Raw genomic sequence first — 15,621 nt, 5'->3', positions numbered from 1 at the left:
ATTTTAGATATACGTATATCAGGCGCTGGTTCTCCTTTTTAGGTCTCGCGCCTGCCATTGCAGGGGCTAAAGCCCCTGCTGTCGCAAAGCGAGTCTATTGCAATCGTTTCAGTCCTTTCAGCTTTCAAGGACTACCCAGAGGAGACAAGAGACTGGCACGCGCACGCAGCCTGCCGGAATCGGATCAGGTCACGCGTGTGAACACGCGCTCCGATTCCGGCATGCTGTTCACAACACATGCACACGCAGGCAGGCACACACGCCGGCACACACACACACACACACACACACACACACACACACACACACACACACACACACACAGACACACACACACACACAGACAGACGCACACACGCGCGCACACATACAGAGACACCCCCCCCCGCCGTCGCACACATACATACATACATACATACATACACACACACACACCCGTGCGCGCACACACACACAAAAGCGCACCAAGCCCCCCCCTCCCGCCCCCCCTACAACTAAGGCCCACTTACCGCCACTCCGGACATCTGCAGCCTCTGCGGGGCTCTTCCTCTGGCCAGGCACTCCGTGGGCACGGACTTCACAAGACTGAAGTCCCGCCCCACGATAGGTTTCGTTTTGGGAAGTGCACGCGCACGTCTTGTGTTTTTATTGTGAGTTACCTCAATTCCGAAATTTTACATATTGCGCCTAAACACATTTGCTAGTGACGCAGTTAAGTACAAGACAATGGATTTCAAGAAGTACAACAATTGACAATTGAACGACACACACTGCTTTGTTAAAGCCATGATCTCAGGTTAAGAATGGTGCAGACTGTAGTGCTACTGCTTTTCTGCCCCCCCACCCCCCCCCCGTTACTCACTGACGTTTTCCTGCGAAATATATTCTTTAAAAAAATGTGGATGCATATTTTTCGCGGTGTGCATATTTCGAGGCATGTCCTTTCTCACAAGGCGGTGTTCCCGATCCATCCTGCATTGCCACAGAAAAGCACCGCGGACTAAAATAATCAATGGTGCACTTGCCTTCTAGCAGGAGGGTCAGGTAACTGGCCTAGGAAGAGGGACATGCCCAAAGTGAGGCGGTACCGGACACCAGGGTCTGCAGAAGGATCACCACGGTCACGAGGGTGCATCACCTGTGCGCTAACAAGATGGCATGACAGCCGCCAAGCAGGTAGGTAATGTCTGCCTTCAAACATGAGAGCTGGCCCCGACGGATGGGCGCAGTGGGCAACACTCCGCTTCTAGGACGAGTTTTGGGACTTTACACCTAGATATGAATACTCCTTGGGTATTCGCACATCCACGACTTCACGTACCATCAGGATGCACGGCCTGTGGCGTTATCAGGATGTACGGCACTCTTCTGGCTAACGGAGAGGGTGTGTGTTGGACAGGCCACATGAAGGGCTCGCTCCCTCCCCGCAGGACAGGGCCCGGGCCACCGTCGGCACCATTGCCCGGCCCAGCCGCCATCTTGGACACGGCACCACGCGGCCGCGCGGCCTCAGCCCGACCCCAACCCTGGGCCTGGCCAGGCCCCGACATCCCGGCACCACCCTCCACCCAGGAGGTGAACGGACCACTTGGCAGGTCAATGGGAGTAAGAAGTGTCGATGGCTCTCCCCCGCCAGGTGCCGAGCACCCCCAGCCTCCTCGGGCGCTGGCTCCACCCCCCTGCTGGGTGTCTGGACTCCCTCATCCCAGACCCCCCGACCTCCAAGAGCGAGGGTCCGGACATCAAAGGGCGCCAGACCTATAACTGAGGCCGCCCCAGGACAGGAAGGCAGTTGTATCCTGGAGTCGAGAGACACCGAGAAGAACTCATCCTTGACGACCTGCTGGCGCTGCCGCGGCCCTCTGCAACCTTCATCCTCGTGGGACCTGCTGGCGCTGCCGCGGCCCTCTGCAACCTTCATCCTCGTGGGACCTGCTGGCGCTGCCGCGGCCCTCTGCAACCTTCATCCTCGTGGGACCTGCTGGCGCTGCCGCGGCCCTCTGCAACCTTCGTCCTCGTTGGGACCTGCTGGCGCTGCCGCGGCCCGTTGCAACCTGCATTCTCGTGGGACCTGCTGGCGCTGCCGCGGCCCGTTGTAACCTTCATCCTCGTTGGGACCTGCTGGCGCTGCCGCGGCCCGTTGCCACCTACGACCTCTTCGGGACCTGCCGGCGCTGCCGCGGTCTGACCCATCCGAACACCGAGCTCGAGGATTGTGAGCTATCACCGTTACACCTCCGTACCCGTGGGTACCAAGACTGTCCCGCTACCCCCTTCCCTTACTAGAGACTAGAATTGAGAGGATCATCGTGTCCTGATCGCCTTGTATCGTACCATTCTACTACCAGAAGTGCCTATAAAAGGTGTTACCCTGATCTTTGTGTGGTGTCCATCTGTGGGGGGGGAAGTTACCTGTCTGTGCGATCACTGTGCTCGGCCGACCCTCCAGGTCCCCGTCTAACATTGGTGGCTAGCGGCGCGATCCGAACCAACGCGTACCGTACAGACAGTAACTCACCCTACGACTAAAACCACAATGACGACCAAAGAGAGCGGATCGGCGGAGAAGCTCCAGATGGAAAAGCTGGAGGAATACAACCACCGAGAGCTCAAACAATTTTGCATGGACTTAGGCATTGCTACCACTGGGCTAAGCACAAAAGAAGACTTCAAGAACGCCCTAGAGGCCTGGACAGAGACAAATACCGCAACCCCCCGGGACCCCGCAGCCCCGGAAGTCAACACCACCCGGACGGAGGAACGGAGAACAGGCCCGTCCCGTGAAGAGATCCAAGAGCGGGAAAAAAATAGATTACACGAGTTAGACTTGGCACGACTCAGATTAGACGGAGAATTAAAACTGGCGGAACAAAAAATAAACTTAGAACACTTACGGCTCAGAGCAGAGCGAGAGGAAAAACAGAGACAGAGAGACCTCGAAGAAAAAAGACTGGCATACGAGCACGAGTGCAAACTAGCGGAGATAGAAATACGCAAACTGAACAAAAACATAGGGGTGCCCGAGCAACCGCACTCCCCGGGTCCTACCGAGCAGAAGGTCCACATCCCCAAGGATGTGGTCCGAGAATATCACCGGAACGACGACATACAGCAGTGGTTCAAGGCCTATGAGATTGCCATGACCGCCCACCGGGTCGCTCGAAGTGACTGGGGAGCCGGCCTATGGGGGAGATTCGTCAACGAGGGTCGTGATGCCCTGCTGCAGCTTCCGGACCATCAAATGACGTCCTATGACCACATGAAGGCCGCCCTCCTCAGTCGATATGGACTTACACCCGAAATGTACCGCCAGAGGTTCCGCAGCTGCACCCGGATCCCAGGTACGACGTGGTTGGAATAGGTGAACTATTTCAGCCGAGCCTTCGAGGGATGGATCAAGGGTAACAACGTAACCACTTACGAACAACTCTTCAATATCATTGTGTGGGAGCACCTCTCCAACAACTGCTTCGTCGAGCTCCGGCAGCACCTCCTCGACAGTAAATTGACTGAACCCCGGCAGCTCGCCACCGAGGCTGACCGGTGGGAGAGCACCCGAGTGGCCCGGAGTGGGCCGAATGAGCAGAACAGAACCAACCAAGGTCATCATCGTCCCCGAGGAGGAGGAGGAGGCCGGGGAAACCCCCCGATGCGCCCGGGGTTCCGAGCTAACGTGACGTGTCATCGATGCCAGCGAGTCGGCCACTATGCCAGTGACCCGACCTGCCCGAAGAACCAGGTCCCCGGGCCCCGCCAGATGGCGGCCGCCGCCCTGGGAGAAGAACAAGTCTCCGAAGACACGGAGACCTATGAGTCGGAGCAGTTCGAGTGGGAACCCGCCGCCATGACCCTGGCATGCCTAGGAGGAAGAGACATGGTCCCGCGGACTCCCCTGCCCGCCAACACTCGGAAGTACAGCCAATGGGTGAGCATCAATGGGCGCAAGGCCGAGGCCCTGCGTGACACCGGGGCCAGTGTGACGGCCGTCCGCTGTCACCTGGTGACCCCAGAACAAATCCTACCAAACGTACTTTGCCCCGTCCGATCGGCAGATAACTCGGAGAGCCTGTGTCGGATGGCCTGCGTCCCCTTCGAATGGGGAGGAGTGTCCGGCATGCTGAAAGTAACTGTCCGTGACGATGCCCCCGTAGACTGCCTCCTGGGGAACGATCTCGAGAGCTCCCCGTGGGCCGCTGTGGAAAGAAGAGAGCATCTGGGGATGTTGGGTCTCCCGGACTGGGCGTGCGTAACCACCCGGTCCATGGCCCCCCGCACCATCCCTAGACCAGAGGAACCAGAATGGGCAGCACCTCCGCCCTCGATCACTCCAGAAGACGACTTCCTCCAGACCGACCACCCGGACCCCGCCCCAGAGGGGTCCCCACAGCCCCCCGAGCTTCCCGACCTGGCTCAGTGGCGTCAAGAAGGGGGGCCCACCCAGGAACAATTCCGGCAGGCGCAAAAGACCTGCCCCTCCCTCGAGGGATTGCGACAGCAAGCGCTCACCCAGAGCCAAGGAGACACCACCGGGGCCCACTGGGTTTATTGGGACAATGATCTCTTGTACAGCGAACAGAAAATCGCAGAACTGGGGGCCGGGCGAGTGCTGGTGGTGCCCCTCCACTTCAGAGACTTCCTGTTGAACCTAGCCCATGATGTCCCCCTGGCCGGGCACCTGGGCCAAGACAAGACCTACCACCGCCTGGTGACTCACTTTTTTTGGCCCAAAATGAGAAATGACGTCTCCAACCATTGCCGGTCCTGCCCGACCTGCCAGGCCAGCGGGAAGAGCGGCCGCAAACTCAAGGCACCCCTACAACCATTCCCCGTGGTGACCACCCCGTTCGAAAGGGTGGGAATAGACATTGTGGGGCCCCTGGACCCCCGAACAGCACAGGGGCATCGCTTCATCCTGGTCCTGGTGGACCACGCTACCCGATATCCTGAGGCGGTCCCCCTTCGTACGATAACAGCCCCAGTAGTGGGTCGAGCCTTGATGGGGATCTTCTCTCGAGTGGGCTTCCCCCGGGAAGTCGTCAGCGACAGGGGTACGAACTTTATTTCAAAGTATATGAAATCCCTCTGGCAGCAGTGCGGAGTCACTTACCGCTTCACCACCCCCTATCACCCCCAGGGGAACGGACTAGTCGAGCGGTTCAACCGCACCCTCAAGGGGATGATCATGGGGCTGGAAGAACCCCTACGCCGCCAGTGGGACGTGCTACTACCGTGCCTCCTCTTCGCCTACCGAGAAGTCCCCCAGAAGTCCCTCGGCTTCAGCCCCTTCGAACTCCTGTACGGACACCCCGTTCGCGGGCCTCTCAGCCTAGTGAAGGAGGAATGGGAAATGGCCCCCCTAAAGACCCCTCCGGACGTCTACAAATACCTCCTGACCCTCTGCAATCAGACCCGGAAATTCAGGGAGATCGCTAAAGCCAATCTGGAGGCCAGTCAAGAGGACATGAAGAAGTGGTACGACCAACATGCCTCCTCCATCGAGTTTGAGCCGGGTCAGCAGGTATGGGTGATGTCCCCCATCGAACCGTGTGCCTTGCAAGACAAATGGACGGGGCCCTTCAAGGTGATCGAGCGCAGGAGTCCCGTCACCTATCTCATCGACCTGGAGTCCCCCCGGAACCCCCTCCGGGTCCTCCACGCCAACAGGCTCAAACCCCACTTCATGCGCTCAGAACTCAGCCTGCTGATGGCGACCGACAGTGGCACAGAAGGAGACTCCGAGCCCCTCCCTGACCTACTGAGGACTCGGGAAAGAGATGGCTCGGTGGACGGGGTCCGACTCTCCGAGGCCCTGACCACAGAGCAGCGTCAAGATTGCCGGGCCCTCCTGCTGCCGTTCGCAAACCTGTTCTCCCTCGCACCCGGAGTCACCTCCTGGTGCCTGCACGACGTGGACACGGGGGACAGTCCTCCTGTCCGACACCGGGCGTACCGGGTACCGGATCGGGTACGTACATGCATCCAAGAAGAAGTCTCCAAGATGCTCGCCCTCGGGGTCATCGAGCCTTCGGACAGTCCCTGGGCCAGCCCGGTCGTCCTGGTCCCCAAGGCCGCGGCACCGGGCACCACGCCGGAGCTCCGATTCTGCATCGACTATCGGGGGCTGAACGCGGTCACCCGAACCGACGTTCACCCTATCCCCCGAGCAGATGAACTAGTCGACCGCATGGGGGCAGCCCGCTACCTAAGCATCTTTGACCTGACAGCGGGCTACTGGCAGATCGGCCTCACCCCCAGGGCCCAAGAACGTTCCGCTTTCTCCACCCCGGACGGACACTACCATTTCAGAGTGATGCCCTTCGGCATGAAGAACGCTCCAGCCACCTTTCAAAGACTGGTGAACCAGGTATTGGCGGGCCTCGAAGAATTCAGCGCCGCCTACCTGGACGACATCGCGGTATACAGCCGCCACTGGGCCGACCACCTCCACCACCTCAGAGCGGTCCTGCAGGCCCTCCAACAGGCCGGCCTCACCATAAAGGCCAGCAAGTGCCAAATCGGCCAGGGGTCCGTGACCTACCTCGGACACCAAGTGGGGAGCGGTCTGGTGGCCCCCCTCCAACTCAAGGTAGCTGCCATCCAGTCCTGGCAACCGCCCGAAACACAAACAGAGGTCCGAGCCTTCCTGGGGCTCACCGGATACTACCGGCGGTTTGTGAGGGACTATGGCAGCATTGTGGGGCCCCTCACGGAACTCACGTCTAAGAACAACCCAAAACGAGTCAACTGGACTCCCGACTGTCACGCGGCCTTCGAGACGCTGAAGGCCGCCATGTGCACCGCTCCGGTGCTCCAGGCCCCCGACTACAGCCTCGAGTTCATTGTGCAGACCGATACCTCCGACCATGGTATTGGGGCCGTCCTCTCCCAACTGAACCCCGAAGGAGTGGACCAACCCGTGGCCTTCATCAGCAGACGCCTACTGCCCCGAGAACAGCGCTGGAGCACCATTGAGCGAGAGGCCTTCGCAGTGGTATGGGCCCTCAAGAAGCTCCGGCCGTACCTCTTCGGAACCCATTTCCGGGTACAGACAGATCATCGGCCCCTGCAATGGCTCATGCAGATGCGGGGGGAGAACCCCAAACTATTGTGATGGTCCATCTCCCTGCAGGGGATGGACTTCACTGTGGAGCATCGTCCTGGCCAAGACCACGCCAACGCGGATGGCCTGTCCCGCTTTTTCCGCCTCGACGAGGAAAGTCCCCAAGAAGATGGGTGACTCTCCCCGCCTTCAGCTGGGGGGGACGCATGTTGGACAGGCCACATGAAGGGCTCGCTCCCTCCCCGCAGGACAGGGCCCGGGCCACCGTCAGCACCATTGCCCGGCCCAGCCGCCATCTTGGACACGGCACCACGCGGCCGCGCGGCCTCAGCCCGACCCCAACCCTGGGCCTGGCCAGGCCCCGACATCCCGGCACCACCCTCCACCCAGGAGGTGAACGGACCACTTGGCAGGTCAATGGGAGTAAGAAGTGTCGATGGCTCTCCCCCGCCAGGTGCCGAGCACCCCCAGCCTCCTCGGGCGCTGGCTCCACCCCCCTGCTGGGTGTCTGGACTCCCTCATCCCAGACCCCCCGACCTCCAAGAGCGAGGGTCCGGACATCAAAGGGCGCCAGACCTATAACTGAGGCCGCCCCAGGACAGGAAGGCAGTTGTATCCTGGAGTCGAGAGACACCGAGAAGAACTCATCCGCGGCCCTCTGCAACCTTCATCCTCGTGGGACCTGCTGGCGCTGCCGCGGCCCTCTGCAACCTTCATCCTCGTGGGACCTGCTGGCGCTGCCGCGGCCCTCTGCAACCTTCATCCTCGTGGGACCTGCTGGCGCTGCCGCGGCCCTCTGCAACCTTCGTCCTCGTTGGGACCTGCTGGCGCTGCCGCGGCCCGTTGCAACCTGCATTCTCGTGGGACCTGCTGGCGCTGCCGCGGCCCGTTGTAACCTTCATCCTCGTTGGGACCTGCTGGCGCTGCCGCGGCCCGTTGCCACCTACGACCTCTTCGGGACCTGCCGGCGCTGCCGCGGTCTGACCCATCCAAACACCGAGCTCGAGGATTGTGAGCTATCACCGTTACACCTCCGTACCCGTGGGTACCAAGACTGTCCCGCTACCCCCTTCCCTTACTAGAGACTAGAATTGAGAGGATCATCGTGTCCTGATCGCCTTGTATCGTACCATTCTACTACCAGAAGTGCCTATAAAAGGTGTTACCCTGATCTTTGTGTGGTGTCCATCTGTGGGGGGGAAGTTACCTGTCTGTGCGATCACTGTGCTCGGCCGACCCTCCAGGTCCCCGTCTAACAGTGTGGCATAACGGCAGGAGCGGCCGACCTTGAAGCTAGGGAACCAGGCTCGAGTCTGGCAGGAGGCTCAAGCATCCTGTGATTTGGGGCAAATAATCTCCCCATGCCTAAACATGAATGTGCCCGTCTGTAATGCAACGTGTGGCCATGTAAAGCGCTCTGATACCGCCGGGGCGAGTTCGGGCTATATAACACTGCAAAAATAAAACAACAACAAAGCGCCGAGAATGCAGCAGGGCGTGCGCGAGACACGCAGCGGCAAGGTATGTTATCAGGGTGAGAGCACAGAAACGAACGTGAACAGCTTAGGGCTATGTGGACACCGCATATGTGCTGCGGAAAGACAGCATGTTGTGTGTGCCAACCCGTATCACATCATCATTAGAGCAACACGTGCCAGCAGTACGTGCCACGAGTATGCCCGCACTGTATCCCCACAGCCTCCGTGTGGGTACAGACTGCAACAACAATATTGCAAATACACAGACCAAATAAATACACAGACTGCAAAAATATCAACCTTTTATGTACTAACTTCCCATTTTCCCCCATGCAAGAACCTTCAAGCGTGGCAGCCTTGTGCCCCCCGATTTTGGTATCCTAGACAGCTGCAGTGCGTGACGGAAAATTGGACGCGCGTCCCTCCAAAATGTGCCGAGGGACCCCCGAATAACCCTTGTTTTGGTATGGTGTCGCAAGCCGCCAGACAGTTTCAGTAATTTAGCTACAGCGTTTAGTGGTGCTTAACCAACAGAGCGTCAGGTTGTTTTTGAATGGTGGCGGGATAGAAGACAGCTGGGTCTTTTAAAATAAGCCAAAGTAATAATGACGGTTCTTGAAGTGTCGTTTACTGCTATCGAACTTTTGAATTAGCCAAATACTCTTTACTTTGTACATTCATAAAGTAGTTTCATAGCCAGTGGAATTACGCAGAAATGGACGACCAAATTCTGCGGCAAGAAATGGCAAATTATTTTGGCATAAGGTGGCACCATTATTTCGCGATTTTTGTCCCAGAAGTTTACACTGTCAAGGGAAAAGATTCACTTTATTGTTCCCATGTTAACGCCTGAATGCAGCAACTAACGATGCGTTTCTGTGTTTTTAGTCACTTTTGATCTGTTTGAAATTGTACTCAATGTTATTTTTTGTTGGAAAATGCAAATTATGCTGTAGGTGGTGGTGCATATGCCCCCCCCCCCCACACACACACACCTTCTAATTGTGCAAAGTGTAGAGTAGATCAGGTCGAATATCTCTGAATGTAGATAGCACAGGCTAATTTCTTGGACACCATCGTGGGAGCCTGTCTGCAACAAGACTCCTATGCCCCCTCCAGCTGAGGCTGTCATAAGCACATGTATGACTGTTGGTAAATCACAAAAAAGTTTGCCCCACAAGCAGTCCCTGAATATCTTAGAAAACTTAATGGATTATTTGACACTATTTTACAGGACTACTTGTATCTTAAGATAGGCAGGCGTGGGACTGTGTCTATAACAATCTGCAAGCCAAGCAAGATTCAGGCTGAATGACTGGCTCTGGCTTGGCCCTAGTCCCATAGGCACTTGCGAGCCAAAATAGAGCTATTTCTGCACCTCCCTATTGCAATATTAAAAGATAAAAAGAAAATTGAAGCCATTTGACAGTTGATGGTTCTAAATCTAAAAAGGTGCGTTTTTGCTGTGTGTGAGCTGTAGTTCACAAGCGTTGAAAACCCGTGGGGACTAAGTCGGTCCTGTTGATTTAATAATCAGTGCAAATGCTGTCATTGAGGTGGTGGCCCTCTGCACTTTTCATGCAGTGAAAGGAAAGGCGTGCCAATAATTTAAAAATAGCCTCCTCCCTTCTCTTACATTGAGGAAGAAAGTAGTTTTGACATTTTTATACGTCTTTTGAATCGAATAATAATTTAACACAAAACATTATCCGTTGGGAGTAAAGGGGCAGAGAAGGGGATATTCAGCCAGTGGTTGAATTAATTCTATATATAACCAGGAACATTTGGTTCAGATCTCCGCTTCTTCATTTGATCACGCTGCCCGATAATGTGCAAATCATTTTACTTAACTGTCAAATATAGGACCACCTTGAAGAAATTTAGTTCAGGATGAATGTTACCCAAAATGCCCACATATGGTTTAATAGACACTAATGTTGCTCCACATGACCAATGATATTGCCCAACTATACGTTGTAAATGACCATCTCTTGGTTCGCTCATTGCTGTTCTGTCGGTTTGTTGAAGGTGGTAAATCTTTTGTTTAAATAAGTATTTTAACAAATGTCAGTGCAGAGATATATAATCCATTGTACTGAAGAGAAACATAAGCAGTCATGAACTAACCTATTTGTAACTTAAAATAACCTCTATTGTGTTTTTCGATGCTGTTGGCTGCACAACATTGTGAATCTTTGAATGACTCGGCTTGTGCTCTTCGAGCCAACCAAGTAAGACCCCTTCCTGTCTCTGCTCTTGCTCAGCTCTTTCTGTGATTTTTCGCAGTCTTGCAATAGAATAAAATACTCATTAACGAGTCTAATGTTCACTCAAACGGGTAAACCAAAGAGCCTGTGCATTCTAAACACTGAAGACTTTAGGTGGATCTGCTCTCCTTTATGGGAAGTAGTGGTTTCGTTCTTGGGGTCATTGCTTCTACTCTGCTGCTTCTGCATCACATGGAGTTCATGTTCCTGGCATATGTGGTCAAGCATGGGGTACAATGTACAGATGAATAAGAGCGCATTGATGGAAACATAAAGGCACTGTAAGTAATAGGCAAGACCTAATGGCTTTTCCGGTGCTTCATATTATGTAACAAAACATACATCTAAGTCACGTAAATACAACTCATATTGCATTACAAATGCTATAGGTGTCACATTTGCAAAAGTTATAACTATTGGCATTGTCATACACAATGCCAATAACTCGAACTTTAATGCTGCGAGACCTATTGCATTGTAAATGCTTGTTAATAATCCGAACCTGCTCAAACATACATTTACATTTTACAACAAATACATACACAGGGCTATTTATCAAGATATTATACCAACACACGAAGTCACTGCCCACTTTATAAAGCAAGGTGTGCATCACAAAGCGGCATTGCTCCTCATGCACATCTGGTACGTCAACTATTTTAGCCCTCCTCTGCTCTGTACCAATGTTTCGTGACTGCAAGCATATCGGTAATAAAACTCAGACACACGCACCGACTCAAATTCGTTCTGTTTTAAACTCGTCCCTTTTGAAAGACGGTGTGGTTAGTAATCTAACGGGAACATCTCACGGTTTTAAGCATTTCTGTGGTGGTTCAGCAAAGGACAGTCTCTTCACAATCTTCAACCTCTGGTCTCTGCCCTTCCTGGTCTGCAGAGGAACTACTGTCAACCTGTCAACATGGGGTTGCACCAGCTGAGGCCACGCGCCTATCACTTCCCCGCCGGAGACTCTATCTCCCAGTTGCTGGTGACGACTTTGTACTACGGAAGCCGTGGGCTTAATAAGTCTTCGCCTCAATTCCACGTATTCATCCAAACACGAGCAAAATGGAAGGTCGCGCAAAACTAGCAGGTGACAGGTGGCGAAATTCCTTTGCGCCATGTTGTGTGGAAATCAAAAAATTCTATAATCAGAAAGTTGCTTTGTGGAGCTCTATGGTCTTGTTAGACATGTGCGCTAGCAGCAATGGGGCCCAATAAGCTGCTGGAAGGTTTTATATGTTAGGGTTTCGAAAGTAGAACTGCAAATATGCCAAATTGACCAAATCCCTTGTTCAAAATAAATCAAAACTTCCTGAGACGAAGCAGAGCTTATTCATCACACCACAGTCGCGAGCAAAATTGTTTAGTATGTTTTCTTATGGCACGCATATTTCAGACTCCCATGGTTCCTTCATGGGGATATTAACAAAAGTAACACCTTCATTGGGCTGTTTTTATTTAACTGTGGAAAGCGTTGATGGAAATAGGGAACATATGCCCAATGGATTGCCATTATTGATTAGACATGGAAATGTCATAACTTCAACATAAAACAAGCACTGGCAAAGCCATTCACTGTCAGGTTTTTGCGCTGTCCAGGCTTGTTCTGCTTTTCTACCCAAAAACAAGCCCAGTCCACTGTAAAACAAAGCCCACACCCAAACTAACATCCTACTAAAAAGAAGCCCAAATGACGGTCGAAAGCGAAAATTGCTTATAAGCCTAAAAAGTAGAACCACGAAGAGGGAGGCATGGCGAAAAAAGTACCCTCAATAAAACTGTGAAATTAGGAGGAGGTGGTAGGGAGGAACACTATGTTTAAATGTAATCAGCTATGGTGCCAAAACTACACACAGGCAAACAGAAACAGAGTAGGAAACAAAGAAATAAAGTAGTCCCCCAGAGAACAGACAAAGAACTGTAGTGTGACGAGACAGCACTTGATCCCTGCTGCATGGGAGAAACAGAATAGAGAAAGGAGGGACACAGAGGCTGGACTGACCACTGGCAAGCAAGGATTTTTTAGGGACACTGAAACAAACAAATAAAAGCTGGGGGGTGGCTTTAACCCAACATACGAAATTACAATAGGTCTTGAATGCTCGACCTGAAAAGGATTATCTTCAAGGCTCTCCGTTTGGTTTTTCTAGCCCTGCATCAGAAAGGTTCCAGCCAACTTTCTCTCTTCCACTGGTACACCCCTTGTAGGCTTCTCAGATCCTCCTTCCTTAAAAAGGTGTTGGTTCCCAGATTCCGGAAGACCTGTTGGGGAGGCCGCTCCATCTCGGTGGCTGCTGCCAAACTGTGGAATACTCTTTCTTCCTACATCTTGGAGGCTGACTCACTTGCCGTATTTAAAAAAAAAAAAAAAAAAAAAAATAAAAAAACCTGAAAACATGGCTTATCTCCTCCCAACTGCTTCAGGGTACCTTCCAACAGCGCTTTGACGTCTCCGGGTATAGTGCACTCTAAAAATTATTTTCAATCCACTTAAAAAATGTTAGTTTGTAGAGATAACCCTATCATTAGTCCTACATAGATTAACTCATTGCTGTGTTTGTGGGACAAGGAGCTTTGTCATTGTATGCTTGTCGACCAGAACTGTCATGTTGTCTTTAGTCTCTTTTTTTTTCTTTCTATGAAGCCTGAAATAAGTTGTCTGCTACTACCAGCATGCTCCACTTGTCATAAATTATCCAGAAAGATTTTTTTTTATGCCGGTGAGGTTTACCAAAGTTCTGAATTTCACTGTTGGCAAAGTTTGCTAACTTTCCAGTTTAAGTTCACCATAGTTTGAAAAGTGTTTTCTACTCATCAGGCGATAATTTTCACCGCATTGGAAGACCATATTTACTCGAGTCTAACCTAGACCATGTGGAAAAGGTATGCATATTTTCTCTCTACAGGTTTACTTTTAGCAAACTATTTCTATACACAATGGAAAATGACTGCAGAATGTTCTGTGGAGGTCTACATTTTGCAAAATCGATTGTATCAAGATTAATGTTTTGTGCAAATGTGTGAAAACTGTAAACTTTTGCAGTTGCATGAAAGTGCTATTAAGTTAAACAAATATTGCAAGAAAAGAGGTTGCACACTGCTAGTTATGAATGGATATATATATATATATTGTCAACATTATGTGAGCAAATGGTTTATATGATCCGTTTGAAAGAAAAGGAGCCTTCTACTGAGTTTGTATCATAGCAGTGGATAGCCTGTTGGGGACCCATAGATTCCATTGATAAAACCTTGTTCCGAGCTACGTTTAGAACCCTGTAGTTGACAAATAGTAACTGGTTTTGAGGGCAATAGCATGACTTCTAGTTGAAAGATGTTTCATGTTGTGTGTTTTATTTTTTGCAAAGTTTTTGTCTTTCTAATATTGTTTTTTTAATGACTAGATTAGACTCTGAATTTATCCTAGGAGTGATATTGGTAGATAAATGACACTGCAATCGTTCCTGGTGGGCAATGTGTGCAGTAAATCACTTTATAAGTGAAGTAAATAAGGGGGTTCCTATTTTTCATATACAGTTGTGGTAATTTTTTATTTCCCAAAGGGTGACATTTACTGCTATTGCCCAAAATAAAACCATTAACTATTTGTTTTATTAAACTCTTCTATTTTGTCAGCCGTGACTCCAACAGCAATGTGCCAAGCCCATTCGGATCTTTGCCAAAACCGATTCTTAAATCTCAACAACCTAAACTTGGTTGCAAAATTGGATACGTGAATCTGAGGTATTACGTTTAAAATCATTTTGACAAACCACATTTTCATTCATGCAGTTGCAGCAGGCGAGATTGATAGTTGTCTATCGAAGGGTGTATAGTTTGCTTAGGGTTTACCCTGACGGTGACATAGTTTGTTAAAATTATTTTCCATGATTTGTCCTATTCCCATGTTAGTCCATTTGGCTGTGTTTCTGATTCCGTATTGAAAGCTTAATACTGGATATTAAAGTAAATTGTGCAAAAGTGACGAAAGTTTTTACTTTTTGCACGTCAAATGCCGTCTGCTGCAATTAAATGAAAGACCATGTCAGAAGGTATTTTTTGTCTTCATTTGCCTGATTTCCTTACTTTTGGGAAGTTTCTATTGTAAGCAAAAAAGTAAGCCAATTTGAGTTCTCACTAAAATTTATGTATGGTTAGTGAGTCTTAGACTGGGGACAGTTGTCCGTTTCAATATATTAATTTGGTTTGCATTGACTCTTAGGCAATTGTTTAAACTTTACATCATTTGTATTGTTTTTGTGATAAATCTAGAATTACCAAAAGTGATAAAATGCATTTTGGCAGATTCAACAGATGGTAGTGCTGACGGAATGTATTTGGAATCCCTGAATTCTAGTCACTCATTTGGTCAGCATGCAAATATTGGTTAAAAAAAAAGGCAATTTGCAACTGTAAATTCAATGTTTATTTATAGATTTATAATTTGTGCGATTTTACAATTAAAAAGTGAATTTGGGATTGCGAAATATCTCCCAGTATGGTGTTTTTTTTTGTTGCAGGTATGAATTTAGAGCTTAGATCAGGAAAGGTAACATTTGGCGAATACTTAAACTCAAATGTATTGTTATTTATATACTGGTAGGCAGTAGGTTAATTCTACGGAATAATGCACACACGTACTCCTATTACAGTCAGCAGAATTTGTCTTTGAGATGAAGATAGAAGTGGGACATCCCATCTTTAACATTGGTGGGAGGAAATGCTCCAGATTGAAAAGAATTTGTTCCATGCAGAATTTTTCTTTTAAAGAAATCTGCGTCAACATATTTATCATGTGTACTCGGAGGAATTT

At 50.9% G+C, this 15,621-nt stretch overlaps 1 protein-coding gene across 4 annotated transcripts in view; it reads left to right on the top strand.

Moving 5' to 3' along the window:
- Positions 1–15,621, top strand: part of MBD2 (methyl-CpG binding domain protein 2) — a 525,750-nt gene that overhangs the window by 231,301 nt on the left and 278,828 nt on the right. For 3 of the 4 annotated variants that reach the window (XM_078674814.1, XM_078674813.1, XM_078674816.1), the window contains one exon: positions 14,445–14,552. The exons of the other annotated variant lie outside the window; for it this stretch is intronic. In XM_078674814.1, the coding sequence (XP_078530940.1) occupies positions 14,445–14,552 (108 nt within the window). The remainder of the gene's footprint in view (positions 1–14,444; positions 14,553–15,621) is intronic. 4 annotated transcript variants of the gene reach the window in all.

The sequence above is a fragment of the Lissotriton helveticus genome, chromosome 2_1, assembly GCF_964261635.1.
Source record: "Lissotriton helveticus chromosome 2_1, aLisHel1.1, whole genome shotgun sequence".
In the NCBI taxonomy this organism is placed as follows: Eukaryota; Metazoa; Chordata; class Amphibia; order Caudata; family Salamandridae; genus Lissotriton; species Lissotriton helveticus.
The sequence above is the reverse complement of the archived record's forward strand: the minus strand, read 5'-3'. Positions and strand labels throughout refer to the sequence as shown.